The following is an 18,331-nucleotide window of genomic DNA, read 5'->3' on the forward strand; positions in this document are numbered from 1 at the left end:
TAAGCAATGACTACTTACTGACATGTTTATGTTGATGTCTTTTGAAAACAGAGCTTCAAAAACGTCTTGGAAAACCAACCTGCCAATTTACAATCCCTTGTACTTGCCAGGCCTAACTGCAGCTTGATATGAAACTGGTGTCTGGATCAGAAAGACGTTCAGAGTCACTAATTCTGTCAGCAGTACAAACGGGACTTTGGGAACGCAGTTAAATAAGGCCAAGAGGACTCATGCATATTAAATATTACTACCTGCTGAAATTTATTTGGCATGCAATAAACATTAAAGGCTGACTGCAAGGGGAGATGCAACAACATAAGCCTACCGCAGTGAGATGGCAGCAAGATGGGGGGAAGGAGCTCTTGCTTGTGCTGGGAGTGTGTCCCGAGGCCGCGTCCCCAGACGCGGGCACTAAAGACACTGGAGCAGCTCCCACAGCGTCACTCAGTGCAACACGTTCAGTTCTGCACCACAATGTGGTGTTGGTTAAGTGGCTGCAAAGCCCTTCTCATTTTTCTCTGCTTATATTGGCAGCTGACTCTGCGTCTGGGATGTCTGCAAGGTCCCTGGAGAGTTTGTAGCACAGGCGACAAAACAGATGAGGCCAAAATACATCTGAACTTGCAATCATCGCCACTGCCACTTGTGCTGGGAGGTTAACACAGCAATGCTAGCACACACGGCACCTGGGCAGACACTGAGTCCCAGAGGCATATACATCTCTGCATACATCAAACTCAGAACGATCCTCCCTGAAGTTCAAGAACCATCTTGAAAATGTACAGGGAAGTTTTGCTACAGAATTCCTGATCTAATTAGAAAAAAATCTGTTCCACCTTAGGGAAAAAGGCAGGTTTCATCAGACAAATGGCTTGCTAAATGCAGGGAGAGTTAAAACACTAGTATTTTAAAAATAGTAGTCCTGAAGCAATACAGATAATTATGCATAAGAAAATACGTGTTGAAAATGTGGGAGTTAATGAAATAGAACTCTTCATATGTAGCCTCACAAACACTTGCAAATTATTATTTTTTTTTTATAATTAGTTTTTAGATTACCTGGGAATGAAAACAGCGAGGACAACACTTGACAGTGACAGAGATGATGAAAAGACGTCATTCTGTTTAGGAGTGCAGAAAACCTGAAGCTGTATAAGCGCATCCATCTTCAGCCAGAGCAGCAAGCCCGTACCGGACAAGAAGCCCATGTCCCACTGGCTAGAAGGGCCCAGGGATGGTGCTTTGCAGCTCCACCGACATCCTTTATCCCAGCTGAAGAGATCAGCTACTACTCTGAGCTAAAGATAACTCTACAGCAGATGTCAAACCAATTTAAAGATGTCCAAGCTCTCCAGTTCAGACCCAAGCCTACACCTCAGACACTGCTCTTCCAGTACTTGGCACAAGCCTGGCTCCACGTCTGCTTTCCTTTCAATTAGAGACTCAGCTACATGAAGTGGCATAAATTGACTTCTCCAATATTTGCAACAGCCAAGACTTTGGACTGTAACTTCTTTCTGGAAGCTGGCCTAATTTTTTCCAGCTTCTAGGACTGTCCATTCTTACTGTAAGTCTCTGCACTAGTGTTTGGGTCATTGCTTCGTGCATGGTGTATTTATAAATGCTTTGTAAAGGGTCTTTAAATGAACAATTGATGGTTCAATAAATCATCAATCCATTGCTACTGAGGCTGAAGGATCTAAAGGTTGTTTACAGCCATGACTTAAAATGTTCTCCATCACCTTCTACTGTTTTGTTAAGAAAGATTTCCTATCACTCACTATTTCTGTCTATAAGGCCTCATAACACACTTATCAGTTACTCACTCTCTATAAACTACACCTTCCTGTAACCTTCAGAGTATGAATATGCTTATTTACATACAGATGCCTCTAGCTCAAGGTTTCCATAAGGAACAGAAAAGGCTGGAAACCCTGCGGTGCGTACGAGGCAGACTTACCCAGTCACCGTTGCCGAGGTGAGAAATCGGTTTACTGAATTCACTGTAACCAGTAGGTTAAGGTCGTTATTAGGGGGCACATGAATTGCTTTCGTGGAGGACAAAATCTTTTGCATCTTATGTGTTTGGCTGAGAGTGTCTGATAGCAGACATCACAGTGGCTCCATCAAAAGTGTTAACTTGTGTATTGTATTATTGACTACACTGTTATAATAACGTGGCATTGCTGAAACAATATCAACAATGCTGAGATGACACACACACTGTAGCTCAAATACTCTCTTTTCAAAACAACCTCTCTTCATATTTTCCTAGGCACGACAAACAAAATAATTGTTCTTGTTCACAGAGGATAAAATAATTTTTCTTCAGATCTTCTTTTACCCAGGGGAAGTATCTTCTTCCACCCAACTAAAGAGGTAATCTATTTTCTTTATCCTTCCACCCCAGTCCAGAAGCTGTGTCAACATGGTTAACTGGATACCTGATAAAGCTGACAGAATGTGCATCTCCGACGGCGCAGTTAGGAATATGGTGTCAGTGGAAGTGACCCGTACCGTTTCACTGACATTACAGCATCCCTGTGAATGGCTATTACGATGCCGATAGATGTGGCTAATGCTGATACAAAGCAATCCATGAAACAACCTTTCACAACCACTCCAGGAGAGAACTAAAGCGTAGATGCAGAAAGTGTTTGAAATTTTGCAGGGCTATCATGCAAGGTGCAACGCATTTTTTTAGCAATCTGTGGGACTGTGTCTGCTGTGCAATTACACTGTGCAATATAGGGGCTAGGATTTATATCCAAACATAATGGCCAATTACACTCTAAGTATTCTGCAGGTAGAGCATTTTATGAACTAGGATAGTATGAGGCACCACTTTTGAGTGTAATTAATCTTAATTAATTTTCTCATATTTAATATTAGTCTATCTGCATATTTAAAAACCAATCTGACACACCCCCCTCATCCTGCCTGAACATCTCCTAGTGATTTAAAATGAAAAATGACTACACCAATTATTGCATGTTTAGCTGCAGTAATGATTCTTAAATTAGTAATCTCCCAAGCCATGCTAATGTAGCGATTGGTTTCTCATGGTTTTGGGGGGTTCAGTTCACACATAAATTTGCATGGATTTAATAAGCAGCGTGAAGTTGCACCACTTTAAACAAATGACTCTGACTTTGTGTCCGAAAAGGACACCGGTTTAATGCCGCCTTGCAGTGGTTTGGCTGATTTAGCACGCGCAGGTTACACTAAAGGAAAGCAGAAACAAAGCCAGCACCTCCGTATATACATGCAATCGCCCCAGCAGAGTGAGACCGAGACTCGCGCTCTTAGCTAAGCCCGAGCACCTCTGCGCAGCCAGCTCCTCAGGTCTCTGCTGACACGGGGAGCCAGTCCAAACTGTGAACTGGGCTCTGATTTTGAACAAAGATCCCAGTCTTCTCAAAGCTGCATGCTTGAATCCAGTAATTCTGGTACAGTTCTGCTTTGAGCTTGTGAACCTAGATGAAACTCAACATGTTTTATGCTTACATGGTAGGAGGCCCTTTCTTCTCTGTCCATCGGGCGAGTCACATACATCCTGCCTGACACGGGGTCAATGCTGAAGACTTCCATCGGCGGCTGGTCGGCTCCCACTCCAGTGATGCTGTATCTGATATGGATCTCTTTGTCCTTATCAGAACGAATCTGGATGAAATAAAGACAGCAATCGATAAGTTTTGGACAAAAGCCATATGGATGTTTAAACAACTTTAAAGAGCTGAGCCTGAAAGCTGCATAAATGTAATATCGCTGTCAATTTTGACAAGGGAGCTGCACGCCAAAGGTTTGGGGAAAAGCCAGGAAAAGTGTATTCCACACAGTTTCAGTTATTTTTCTCCTCTTTTATTCATGACGATTCTCTACGAATCATTGAAATTCTGTCTTTTTGCCTTAGATGTGGAAGAACCTATATGCACAAAAAAATGCTGTTTACGTGTTATCGAAACCCTAGACTCCTTAAAGTGTCCAAATTGTTCAGCCATACCTGGAGTCTCCCAGCCATTAATCACTTCAGCAAACGCTGTCTGCAAGCTCCCACATCCTGTTCTCGGTCCCTGTGACTGTCACACAAACACTCCCATGAAATTGGAAGAACAGGGCTGTTTGCTCCCTCTTTGTCCAACCCTGCTGGCTTGGCAAGGCAAGGCTGGGAATGCCCGGAGGGTTGTTACCATTTCATTTGACTATTTGTTGAGGAAAAGCATGTTTAGCACAATACTTTTGAAACCTCTTCCCTCCCATACCTTCAGAACACCACCACAAACTGAACACAGCATGTCGAATTACATGAACCTTGGCTACAGAGCTGAGAAAATAAAAAAGGAAGGTTAATATGTTGTCCTAGCAACCCTGACTATCTCTTTAAACCCAAATTTAATTTTCTGATCAAATGCTGAAAGAAGTTCTTGCAACAGCATGACTATTCCTGAAAGAATGTGCAAGGTACAAATAAATTACCACCCCCTGCACCATCACAAACTGTCTTGGCAGTGTAAAAGCGATGTGCATAAATTTCTCCCTAACAGGTCTATGAATACAACAAAGTAGCGGGAAGATAATAGAAATCTCGTAGCTGAGTGCATGTTAGCATCTCTGCTACGGCAGCTGCACTTTTGGAGGAGATTGAGTGGGCTCAGTGGGATGCAGGAGGCCCCTGAGCCCCCCTGGCAGCCCCAATTTGGGGAGTGAAGGTTGTTTCCCAAGGGAAAAGGAGGCTTCACTTGTCAAGTGAAGGAATTGGGATGGGGCTGTGGGCTGCTCTCGCACTCCTCCTGCATGTGACCTACCGCTATTTCTTCCTCACCTGACGCGGGAGGCTGACAAGATGCTGAAAGTGTCGATGCAGAATAACATCAGATCCCCTGGCTCTGAGAATCTCCTTTGATGCCTTTGTCCAGATGACTACCAAGTTTGTACACTGTTTTCTTTGTACTGCCTCCACCAAACAGTCTGCTCCCGTTAACGGCTAATAATGTCAGTTATTACTAGACACTGCCAGGATTGATTCGTGCTGCACCTACACTTCTGGAGCTGAAGGTCAGGGAATACAGACAGTTTCATCTGTCTTCCCTCTACAGGATTCACTGCTTGTTTAGGCTATTAGTACCAAGGAAAACTGATTGGACTTACACTGGTATAATCACTTAAAAGAGGTACTGGGGACATAGTGAAAGCGCCCTCATGCTGCACACAACAGTTTTTACAGATTTCTCTGTGCCCAGTGGGTATTTGCAATAGGGACCCAAGTAGATAGGTATGAATCCAATTTTCATTAGCAAATCATTGGGTGAAAAGGAACGTTAACATCAAGTTTTGCTTGCACAACTGTGGTTTTAATGACGGCAACCGACTCAACAGTTCAATAACTGAAGTCCACAGCCCCCATTTTTAGAAAGTCAGATTTCGTCCTGTCAGGTGGAAAGGGCTGACAATTGAATTTATGTGAATGTGCAAATGTATAGCTCAGGTCAGGGAGGTCGAGCTCTAACCCACTACCCACATGTTTGTAGCTAGGCTCAACAGAAGTGAATATCTAGGAAGCCACTGCTGGATCTCCGGCTTTGAGTCAGCGTGGGGTTCCCACCTTAGCAATTACATAGAAAGGGAAAAAACCAGTCATTTGGGACGCACAGTTGTACGCCTGTCTCTACCAACAAGCACCTGCATGGCTCCAAAGGACCTGTAATGTGTCAGGATAAAACCAGCCCTTCACCCTTAACAAAGCTTTCCCTTAGTAAAGGTGGAAAGAAAAAAACAATACCCAGGGTATCTGCACTTTTGTTTCCCTTTTGCTCACTGAAGCATGGGAGCCAGGAGGGTGTCCGCAGTGCCAGCCCCAGCCCAGCTCAACTACAGCCACGACTTGACCACAAGCACCAAACCAGTCTTCCTCCACGGAACTAAAATGGAAGCAATTTTAACCTGAATCATGGAAGGGGAGAGTCGGTTAGTTCTTCGTAGGCATTTTTCTGCTCTATTTCCTGTTACACATAGTACCCAGATCCCATTGTGATAGAAGCATTAGAAATGCATAGAGACAGAAACAGGAAGAAGGAGCCTGGATTTAAATATTCAGTGCTAAAGGCACTATATTTTCAGGAAACACAGATAAACAGAAGCTCTCTAAGAAAGCTATGTACAGTTTAATAAAGTGTATGCTATAGAATGTCCTTGCAGCACTTTTATTAGCATTAATAGGGTCTAAGCTGTCTGTATGTAAATCATTGCAGATCTAAGAGATGAAATATAAGACCCACATGACTTACCCAATTACACTACGAAAAAATCCATGAGATAATTATACTGCATTGAGCAAAACAAAGACAGGGGAAATATGTTGCAAATACTCACCAATGGCTTGTTATTTTCTTTTAATTGCCAACACACTACAATGGTTTGCCTGTTACCTCTACTTAATTCCATTTCCAGTAAGAATACAAGGATATGAAGTGTTTAGAAAAATCGTGTAAGAAGTAGCACTTGTCACAGAAAGTTGCAAAGACCATTGACAATGAAGCATAGTACGTCTTACTACCAGGGAGATACTCGTTGCACAAAGGCACACGATTTTCATATTGGAACATGTAATTTTAGCACTCTTAATGAGATTTAAAAAAAAAAAAAAGAATTTTTTTACAGTAATCCTGTAACATTTTGACCAAAGGTTTCATTTGCATAATTCCCAGGGTGCAATTTAGTAAATCTTGTTGAGAAGTTAAGAACATTATCTGAATACAATGCAAGGTTTACTTCTTTTGTTGAAACTGTTCCTGGAGCAGTTTACAATAACAATAATAATGATGATGATGATAATAATAATAATAATGAAAAAACCTCAATTCCCAAGGAGCTCACTAGATCAACAGAAAAAATTACTGGCTGGGGGAATTTACTGGCTCAGGAGAGAGTTGCTTTTTCATTCATTTATGCCTGGGAAGTGAGAAGATGGTAACATATCTGTATGATAATCTTCTGACTGGAGAACACACACATGAATTTTTTTTCATTTATCTTTCCTTTTATAATGCAGTCAAGGGCTCTGGGTTACAGAACAGATGGCAGAAGGATAGCTTTCCTTAGCTGCATTTATACTTTTTTTTCTTTTGACTTGGAGAACCCATGGAGCTTTGAGCATCTCCAGCACCAGGCATGGTACAACGCTGTGTACGATGATGTGAGCAAGATGAACGATGATGGCTGGTGACTGTCATAGGAGGAATTTGCTGGTAAAGCAGCTTTTACTCTCTAAAAAAAAACCCTCAGGGATGGAGCTTAGATTGGATTGTTACACTGGTGAAGGAAAATGGCCCAGACAGAAAGACAATTTATGGTGGAAGATGTGATCCCCTGATCCTATCCTATCTCATGGACACAGGTGAAATTTTCCGTGCAGGAACCCTGGGATGCTGAATATCCTCACCTACACTGACAGATACAAATGGACCATCTGGGAACTCTAGGACCAGCCACCAAATCCACAGAGGGAACATGCAGCAGAGCCAGGCACCGAACTTGCATTGCCAGGCCTCCGCTTGGCTGCGGCAAGCAAGGACAGAGCAGGCTCACAGTCCAACGGCAAAGGAGGGGGACTGCGGAGGGTCTGAGCTTGAAGCACGGATGCACCATCCCAAACGGAGCACAATAGCTGCAGTCAACGTTCGCAACTCAGAACCAGAACACCAAGAGCTTGACTCAGCTCTCACTTCTGTAGAGTAATCCCAGGAACAGTAGAAATTGGTGCGATTTCACAAATGGGTATTTTCCACTGCAGGTTCTGATATAACTAAACTGTGTGAAAATTAACATTGCAACTCTGGAGGTAATACAGGGCTAAGCCCTTCAGAGCTTGCTTTCTTCTTTGTAGCAGTCTCACATTTAGATGGGCTTGAAAAGCAGCTTGTGGTTGTGACATTGCTTTTACAGATAAAATCTTAGGGTTCATGCATCTCCATCAGGAGCAACTGGGCAGCTGAACTGTTCCCACAAGTTCTACTGATAAGCAAAATTTCAGCTGATGAGCTACTCTGAGGTACCAGATCTTATCACTCTCTTTTGCCCCTGTTGATCCATATCCCTTTTGTGTTCTTAGCACTTCTATATCTCACTGTGGGGTTTTGAATTTACAAACCCTCTCATCCTAGCAGACGACAAGAAGAACCACAGATCCCTGCGCCAGGAGCAGAGGCAATGCAGACTATGGGAAGCTGTATGGTCAGCAGAGAGGAGGACACCTGTGGGTCCAGAAATGACAGTTTTTGGAGCACAACATTGTCAGAGATTGTTTAGAAATCAGTAAAGGAAATGCCTGGAAGCCTAGGAAACCGGGTGTGTAAGGAAAGGCTGAACAAACGAGGACAACGGAGCCTACAGAAGAGAAGACATGACTGTAACAAAAATATTCCTGTACCTAATGAACTATATTTAGAAGATTTCACTGAGCAGTGCATGGTCTGGGTTTTGCCCATCACTGTGTGATGGTATATGTAAGTGCCTGGCAACGTATCTAGAGAAAGCAAAGCAGGCCATTTATACTCTACTGCATTTTCTATCCACAGAGAAAACCAGAAAATAAATTTCCTTTGAAGTTCTTCAACTTGCTCTATAACGTATGGAGTTAAGAATGCCCTTCAAAAAATACTTAGTTTCCCAAATCTCCCACAGAATACTATGCAACATTTGCACTAACATGACCTGGGGAGACTTAGACTTGATTTTTTTGTTTTATAAAACCCATTATAATTATTAATGAACACATAAAATAATGTAAATGATAAGCAGTAAGTGTCTTTTTATTATTAAGCTCTTAGCTATTTTGCCCATTAAGAGAACCAAATTAAAATAATTGAAGACTATAATCTGTCATGCATTCAAAATGCTCCACAGAAATTCAGACAGGCAAACATATTCAAAGTCTTTAAATGAGCACACTTAAGAGTCAGTCTAAGCATTCCAGGATTGGCTCATTAATTTTAGTGGAAATATTTTAATTCAGCTACTCTTATTGCTTATTGAAATCCTTGCTAAGGACTTATTTATTTTTAACTGAATCTGCAATATGTTTAAGACTCATTTGTATAAAAGTTCTTAACTCTTATTTCACAGTTGTTTGAGAAGCCAGTGAAGAGACACCTCTCTAGCCCTGTATTTCCAAACAAATTACTGCGTGTGGCCTAAAGACTCACATATGGTTTCAATAAACAGATACAAAAGTCAAATGGACAGGGAAAAAATAAGACAGATTTGGAGATGTAACCAGCTTAAGGTGATATTTATTAACTTCTGCTCCCTTTTATCACACTTGCCGATGATCCCAAGCTACTTCCCCGAGAGAAAGGAAAAAAGAAAACAGAAGATTCCCTAAAACAATTCAGCTGTCTTGAGAGAAAACCATCTCTTCTGTGCCTTGCAAAGAAGATGCTTTGACATGGCAAGGTCTATTTCCACTAACTACAACACTGGGCTTAATAGCAGCCTGCAAGTCTTTATCCACTACTGGACAATATGACTATCAGTTGAGCAAAGTTTCCCATGGGGGCAGCATTTGCAAACAACTTTAAGTAGGAAAAGATCTCTACTGGCAAAAAAAAAAAAGAAAGGATGGAAATGCACATTTGTAGTTGTGGATTTCTTTCTTCCCTCAAGTGGGACTGGTTTCATGTCATACATAACTTGCTAAAAACTTTGTATCTGGTCTAAGATAGCCAGATAAACAGAAGACAAGCAAGCCCTTCCAGGCTGAAATCCATCCTCCTGTCTTGCATCCTTAAGTACATGTCAAATTTCCTTGAAGAAGTGGTTTTCTCTTTCCATGTATTGTAGAGGAAGAACCAAAGCCTACACTTCGACTAGATGCCTAATTTTTACATGGTCGAGATTCACTGCCATGAATGCCGTTCTTCCTGCAGTTACTCACAGCATTTAGCTACTATCATTACTACTATGCAAGAGCTTAAGTTTCTTCCTCTTCTTTAACACAGAAATCCAAAGCTAAGCTAAAAAACATTCCCTTTGTCCCAATGGCTGGTCGTCTCTCATGTCAGGTTAAATCTTCCTCTGCTCCAGTTGAGATCTGTGCAAAGTGATGTATGATGTATTTATTTTGATGATAAAACAGAGTAAAACTACTGTATCAGAGACATTAAAGCTGTCATTTAAGTTATTGATGTAACTGATGATGCAGCCTCCGTTAGAGAAAGAAATGAAACTATAAAATGATTGAACCCAATAGGGAACCTCTCACTGCAGTGCCCGTGCCCTGCAGCCCGCAGAGGAACCTGTTCCCCAGCCAGCTCGCCTGCTTCTTACCAGGAGGAGTTTGCTTCCTCTGCACTGACCCTGCGAGTGCTTGGCTGAGGCGCTTCACCAACTGTTCGGTTGCTGAAAGCTTCCAGCGTTTCACAGGTCCTTTGGCTTTCATGCAGCTCCCTCTGTCCAAGGGCTGTTCCGCAGCCCAGCAGCTCCCTTCAGGCTAATTATGTCCACATGGATACGTTTCTCTGGAGCTTCCCCTATGCCCATCGGTAGCTTTGATAGTCTTCACTCCCTTTCTCCCTTCCAGGTCTTTTTTGAATTGTTTTCCAGGGTTTTTCCCCTCTACCTGGATGAAAATGTAACATCGAGCAGATAGAGGACAGGAGAATATAAATCAGGCTCAATGAGACTGTAATGCAGCAGGAGAGAAGAATTTCTGCCTGTGATTCTGGCCGATAACTGCGTGTGACCCCATGCATAAGTGTGGGATGAACACAGACTTGTCAGACTTATGGTCCAGTTCGAAACTACCATTATTCTGCTTGGGATAAAAGCAAAGTAACAATCTCTTTACCTAGGAAACTGAATTTTGTACATGATCACATGAGATGCTACAAGCACCGAACACCTGGTGCGCAGCAGCGCAACCAGGCTCAGGATCTGCTGCACTTTATCTTTGCTTTCCTACCTGATGAAACAGCAAAGAATTTATATTTTAGCATGAACTGTCTGGACAGAACAAGACTGATGTCTGCAGGATTCGGGAGGCCAGTCTGCTCACTGCCTAACTCTCCAGTTGGGCCAAAGTTTCCGAGTGGTGACTTGGGACTGACAGCAGCTAAGACGATGCCAGCCCTGCCAAGCCTCTGTCTTTAACAGTGAAAACACAGTAAATTGCAATTTGTTGCACGGTCTTCATGATTAAATAATTAAGCAATTTTCATTACTTGCTATTATGAAGGTCAAGAAGCTAATGTGCCTGTATCAGGAACTGGCCAATGCTAATGGATCATCCACATCTAATGGTAATTGATACGGCAGAGTAATTTCTAAAGCAACATGTGCCTTTCTTCTTGCAGCCGCTTCACTTTTTAAGTACTCCACTGTGGAAATGCTTCAGACTGTAGCAAGGTGAGTGAGAGGGAGCAGAGCGGCTCTGATGGCGAGGGAAGATTATTACGGATCAGCAGAATACCACCGCGTGACCGACATCTTATCACTGCCAGAACGTTGATAGCAGAAGCAACAAAACTTGTTCTTACAACTCTTTCTCTTATCTCTCTTACAAGAGAGCAGACTCTTCAGTGCAGCGACTGAAGACATCCCAGCGGAGTTGCATGTGCTGCTATCAGGTGAATTTTGGCCCTGAAGAACTGAGGCTGGTTCACACTGTGCAAGATGCAAGTGGCTGATATTAAGTAACTGGGATTTGAACCAGATGCACAAGCCTTTCTCTGCTGTAGAGGATGCTACATGACAAAAGGTCAAGGAAATACCTCTGAGAGTTCAAAACACACTGTTCTTAATACTGCGATAGAGGAGTCCTGACAGGCAAGAGAAGATCATCCTTCATAATCTGTTTATGAAGGGCTACACACTGTTATCCTTACATAGGGTACCACCCTGCAGTGCCTTCTTGCAGCTGACCCTACTGCTGCCTGATACGGCTATGCCTAAATGAAGGCTAAGTCAAGAAAAAGAAATCGTGGTGGTGGCACTTTGTCCTCATTTCTTTTTGAAGGGTGTCCATCCTGAAGCTTTTCGCCACGTCTGCCACCAAGCCAGCCTGGCAAAGAGAATCTAGTACCTTTCTGGGTAAAACTGAGCAGGCAACCTGAGTACTCAGTGCAGAAGATAACCAAGGGTAGCAAATACTGACCTATGCAGGAGTTACCTGGTCACTGTAACTAATGATTGAAGCGCCCAGCTAGTATAAATCAGTGTAGACTCACTGGCTTCAAGCAGAGGTGTGCAAATCTATTTCAGTTGAAAATCTGGTCCATGGCATTTAAAAATTGAGCTGCACAGCAGAAGAACAAGGGAAGAATGGTTTTTGCACAACGACATGCAGCAATTTAACACAAGTGGCATTCCTCTCTGTAGGACAGTGAGCTCGGACACATGGAAAAAGTATTCAGTGGGGAACAAACACACTTGTGGCCTCATGAAGGGAGTTTTCCCCAGATTCAAGGGATATAGTTGGTCTTAGTATGACCTTTGCTTTTGTAATGAGCTCTGGCTTCTCCAGTCATACATAGCCATGCACTGAATTCACATTTTGCATGACACCTACAGATATTACTGATCATGGAGAAGTGGTGCTGTGGCGTGATTGCGAATGCTAGTCTCAGTGAAAAATTAAGTTCTGGGACCTGTCTGCAAATAGCTAACAATAGGAAACAACAATAAAACCCTCTAGTGTATCTATTTTGGAGACAAAAATCTGTTGAGGTTCATGTTTGAGACACTACTTTGGGATGCTTGCAGAGCAGGATTTAAAGCTCTGCAGTTCTCAGTGTCTCTCTAATAAGTTTAATTATAGGAAAAGCAAACCCTTTCATTTGTTCTGTAGGGCAGACTACATGGCACAGTGTATACAGAAGTTATTTCAATGGTCGGCAAAGGGAACCGCCAACTCTGAGTAGGCAGAAAATGAAGTTCTCCCTGTGCGCTACAGGAGTAATGCTAGTGGGCAACAGTGCAGGTTTAGACCTGACGATCCTTAGGGGTCCCTTCCAACTTGAGATGTTCTATGATTCTGTGATTTATCAGCCACTGAACCAAGCCAGTGTGAGGTGACTTTGGTCCTAGGACTCATCCTCATACATTATGCAGACAAAATATTGGATCCTCTATAACTTCTCCCTGATGGCCAAAGTCTACCCATGGATGGATACATGCTTCCTTCTGCAATGGGTAACAGCAGCTAAGCAGGACACCCAAGAGCTGCATTTTCCCTTAAGCAACTGCTAAGCAAGACACCACGGGAACTCTGTGGTCAGGAAAATCTGTAAAGGCTACCTCTACCTTCTGCACACAGGCAGAAGTCAGGTACGTGAACCCCAGCCCACACCGCACGATCCAGCACCGTGCTGACGTGTGCACGTTCAGCGTGCGCGCGTACGGCTACATACACCGCGCACCAGCTACCCATGCAACCATGCTGGAGACCAGCTACATGCACACACTGCCGCGTGCGCGCCAGCTGCATTTGCCATCACCTGCAGGTGTCGAGCCTCCTGCAAACCCCTCTCCCAGCCAACTCTCCTCCGCCCTGGCTGCCCTGTCTCATCTTCCCGCAGCTCAGCGGCTTTGCTAAGGGTCCCGCCGGCAGCTGCAGCTCCTGCACTCAGGCTCCTCTTTTCAGAGGTGCCTTTCCCTCTGGCACGAGTGCCCTCAAACACCCATTATTTCTGCAGATCTGCTTCATGCATGAGGGACGGGAGATTGCCTTCTAGGAAATTTCAAACCTAGCTCAATTCTGCTCATTTGGAATGAATGCACAGGGCTGAATTTTTGGCAAGTTTTTCTCTTTCATTAACTGTACTTCTGTGCAGGTTAGCTCAGAGATCCCTGCTTACTTTTACTTGAATTAAAGTTAGACTTAATTCATATAACTTATTGATGTGCTTCCTGCCCACACGCTTTTATCACAAGAAGCAGACAGCCCTGTTTTAGGACATGGCGCCATATATTTAAAAAAAAAAAAAAAAAGCAATCATTTCTGACATGTTTTAGCACCTTTTTACATCTCACTTCAATTTACGGCACATTCTGGTTTTGAATTTAACCCCCCAAAGCCAGTAACAGTCCCCAAAAGCCACAAGCATGGACACAAACACAAGCCTCCCACCCCACAAAAGCCCCAACAACAACGGCTGCACAGGTAGCTCTGTCTGCAGAAGGCACAAAGCACGGATGCCTGAACAAGCGTCTGAGCGGCCACGCTCCTGAACAGGCATCTGATGCAGATGCACTCATGCAAGGACACCCAAACACCGCACAGGCAGTTAGAGGAGCTGCGCTCGCGTGCACCGGCATGCCTGGCGCCGGCGCGCTGCAGGTGAAATGCACTGCAAGGTAGCCTGGAGCTCGGTTAATGCTCCAAAGGCCAGGTACTTTCTAGGATCTCAAGAGGCTCACAACGAGAAGCCTTCCTTTTACTTATAATTTCTGTTAACTTGCTGAAGGCATTAGCCCTTCTCAGCACTTCCACAAAGAGGTACGAGGTGCAAACCACTTACTCGGATCTGCTGTGCAAACCTGCAGCTTGGTGGACTTGGCTAATGAGGATGGTGGAGTCCAATACGATCTGGGATGTTCGACTGCCTTTTTAATTGCAGATACTCTGAGAGACATACCAAATTTCTTGTTTCTTTTTTTTTGAGTATTATTAATTGATAATTTAATTTTCGATCTGGTGAATTACATGCAATTCCTTCACCATCAGTTAAATGACAAGTTTAGAGCAGAATAGTTTAGGTAAGCAGATTGTCAGTGCTTATGGCTGTAAGACATAATTATGTACAGCCAACTGTGTAACGCGCTTGAAAAAATTATAAGCCTAGGCACAGAAATTAAAATTCTTTCATGATGAAGTTGTACAAATACAGCTGCAAAAAGCTGCAAAATCCTATTAATTTATTCCAACTGCAGTGGGTAGTGCAACGGGGTTCCAGTCCCCACCGCCCTGTCAAAGAAAGTTTAACTGTAACACACAACGAATCACAGGCTGGATGATTAAATCTAAACAAGGCTCCAGAAAACTATTTTAGCTATTATTTATGTACTCATAAACTTCTGGGCATCAGCTGGTAACTTGGCATGATGACTCCTCAGCGTGTCAGGGCAAACATTAAACGCTAAATTACCATATGTCAGCTTAGTGTAGTTAATAATTCTACCACATCTTGGACAACTTGAAGCCTTTTCTGAAACTGCTGTCAAATCAAATCTTTCCTTTGATCAATAAAACAGCACAATGAAATACACTATTTGTGGTGCCTGAAAGAACAGATTAGCAAAATACTGTAAATGCCACTCCATTTCTTAACTACAGATCCCCAATACACATATCAATACTTGCAACGAGGCGACCCACGTGAGGAAATGGCAGGAGTCTGTACCTCACCTATCTATGTCTCTGATACGCGCACTTCTGGTTTGCCACCAAACCCCCCTGCAGCCTGTCACAGTTTCAGCTCGGATAAAGCTAATTTTCTTCACAGTAGCTAGTAGGAGGCTATGTTTTGGATTTGTGCTAGAAACAGTGTTGGTGATGCGGAGGTGTTTTAGTTGTTGCTAGGTGGTGCTTACACTAGGCAAGGTCTTTTCCAGCCTCCCATGCTCTGCCAGGGGCACAAGAAGCCGGGAGGGGAGGGGGCACAGCCAAGAGAGCTGATCCAAACTGGCCAAAGGGATATTCTATGCCGTATGACGTCATGCCCAGTATATTAACTGGGAGGAGTTGGCTGCAGGGAGCAACGACTGCGGCTCAGGGACTGGCGGCGTTGGTCAGCAGGCGGTGAATGGTTGCATCACTTGTTTTTTATTCTCACCGCCCTGCACTGGGTTTCACCTCTCTCTCGTTATTTTCCTTTTCATTATATTATCATTATTATTGTCACTATTACTGATACTATTTTATTTCAATTATTAAACTGTTCTTATCTCAACCCATGAGTTTTCTTACTTTTGCCCTTCCGATTCTCTCCCCCATCCCACTGTGGTGGGGGCAGCGAGTGAGCGGCCGCGTGGGGCTCAGTTGCTGACTGGGGCTAAACCATGACGCAGCCCCAGAGCTGTGTGCTACCTGCAGATCTAACAGGCAGCAGTTAATTACAGGAGCAATGTTTGTTCCAAACCACTGGGTCTATCAATCGCAGCTGGAGGAATAAAATAGAGAAAGACTGCAAGCATAGAGAACCCGTCCGACCTTCTGCTTGTTTTCCAAGCTGTGTAATAGAGATATCTGGCAATACTGAGAATAAGGACCAGCAGCAATCTCTGCGAATGGCCAAACAAAGCAGGAAATCTGTATGCCGGGCTTTTTTTAAAGGAGTACTACCAACCCCACATCACAATTCTGCTGCCACTTTTACTCTCAGTCAAGTACAGCTACAACTAACACGTGCTACCACAGAAGTAAAACTGATTGGAAGGAAATGTTATTTCCTTTGTGCATTTGACAGCATCAATGACGCATTTCAAGATATTAAACACCGGCAAATTAGGGCCAGATTGTCAGTGCAATTGTGTTTGTGCCAAAACACCTGAAACCTAAGTCAAACTATTTCTAGGGCTTGCCGCACACGTTACTATGAATATACGGAAAAATCTGGCCCTGGCTTCCCGTCGTGCATCCACAGGTCATTTGTAGCCTCACTACAAGCCCTGGAAGGGATTTTTACTTAACACAAATGGAAAGCAATGGTGTTGCTTTGCAGACGCCTTCACTGCACAGCACCCAGCCTGGTCCTTGCTCCCACGAGCAGCCATCCAGGAACAAAGCTGGGGAACTCTGCTTGAGTTTCTTATTTTGAAGCACAAATGAAACCCGAGCTCTTACAACATATCTGTGATTTCTTGTGCTCTTTAGTCTGTTCACTATATCCACTGTCGTGTTGGATTTTACAGTTCAATTGTAGTCAGAAATATGCCTTCCAGCTGTTACAGATCCACCCCTTCCAGTACATGTCTCTTCTTAAAGCCTTGTTGGATACACCACTGGTGACAGCAAGAGTGGACCTGAAACACCCTGGTCCTCAACAACCTTTAAAACCATCAGCAGTAAGTAAAGGAAAGCCACTTCTTATAGAACATTTTTGAGCATTTTGGTTTTTTTGTAATTCAGGTCACTCCACCTGATCCTCCTTTGCTGACAGATTTAGTCCCAGTGGTTGTTTCTCAGGCTGCAGGGCCCTGAGAAAGTGATGTGAAAGTCGCTGGTGGCAGGAAACAGCCTTCATAATACTTTCAATTTTAAAAAGTTGATAATGACGCAGGGAATAGGTCCTGTGGGAACTGGGAGGGTTGGAAATATCCCTCCAGTGAAAGAATTGTGAACTGCTGACTTTCGTCATTTAATTGGAATGGCATTACAGGTCATCTTCCTCCATCGGTCCCATACATACTCAATAGGTGATACTAAAAAGGAACATATTATTATTATTTCATACAGTATCATTTTATCAGAGGAAATGAAAAGTCTGACACACACCAATATCATGTGGCTGCTTTATAAGCCATGCCTTGCTCTCCGAGCTAGTGTAAATCAGCATGGCTTCTTTTAGTTCAGTGGCTTTACACCGATTTCCACTGGCTGACAAGCTGACCCAGTATTTTTGTGGTGATTAGAGTGGGATATCGCTTCATGTTTATTTCTAGGAAAGCTCAAAGTTGGCTCTTGTGCCTTTGAGAAGCTGGATGTATGTGGGGGAAAGATGTTTCTTCAAACTTGAAATCTTCTGGTCTTCAGGGCTTTTTTTTCTTTTTTTTTTTTTCTTTCTAATAAGAAGCAGGAGGAAGATTTCCTGACCCTCTGAACTATCCCTGGTTTTGAATACGCTACATGGCATGCCTGTAAACAGAAGAAAGCTCTTATGTGGAACTTCTTAAACTGCAGAGGATGATGGACAGCAAATGGGATGCAAGCCAAGGAACACGATAATTAGCACAGAGAAAGTTTTCAGGGTTTATTCCATCAGTCACCACTTAAGGAGGCTTTGAAGGGGAAAAAGCATCCTTTTATATATTAATCCACTACTTCTGCGCTTCCCCCCCATTCCGTGGATTTAGTGCTTAGCTGCTAAATATCTGTATGCAGAGCTTTATTAAGAGGAGTTGGTTTACTTTTTTACTTTACATCCATTAGTTTATATAGAGAAAAAAGGCAAAATCATTTTGCCTGCTGCAATATCCAGAGTTTAAATGATGATTTACTCTCCCCCAGCTTTTAGTACTTAAAGATGGGGATGAGAGAAGTGCTAGCATTTCTTGCAATGTTATTTCTGGTCATCACCTTACTAAAGAGTCAGGTTATGCTACAGATGATAAAGTAAAT

General features: G+C 43.2%; 1 protein-coding gene across 1 annotated transcript in view; it reads right to left on the reverse strand.

Annotated features, from left to right (window-relative positions):
* CDH4 (cadherin 4) overlaps positions 1-18,331 on the reverse strand; it is a 469,761-nt gene that overhangs the window by 106,761 nt on the left and 344,669 nt on the right. The window contains exon 5 of the mRNA XM_075108659.1: positions 3,508-3,663. Coding sequence (XP_074964760.1) covers positions 3,508-3,663 — 156 coding nt within the window. The remainder of the gene's footprint in view (positions 1-3,507; positions 3,664-18,331) is intronic.

The sequence above is a fragment of the Phalacrocorax aristotelis genome, chromosome 13 (genome assembly GCF_949628215.1).
Source record: "Phalacrocorax aristotelis chromosome 13, bGulAri2.1, whole genome shotgun sequence".
NCBI lineage: Eukaryota > Metazoa > Chordata > Aves > Suliformes > Phalacrocoracidae > Phalacrocorax > Phalacrocorax aristotelis.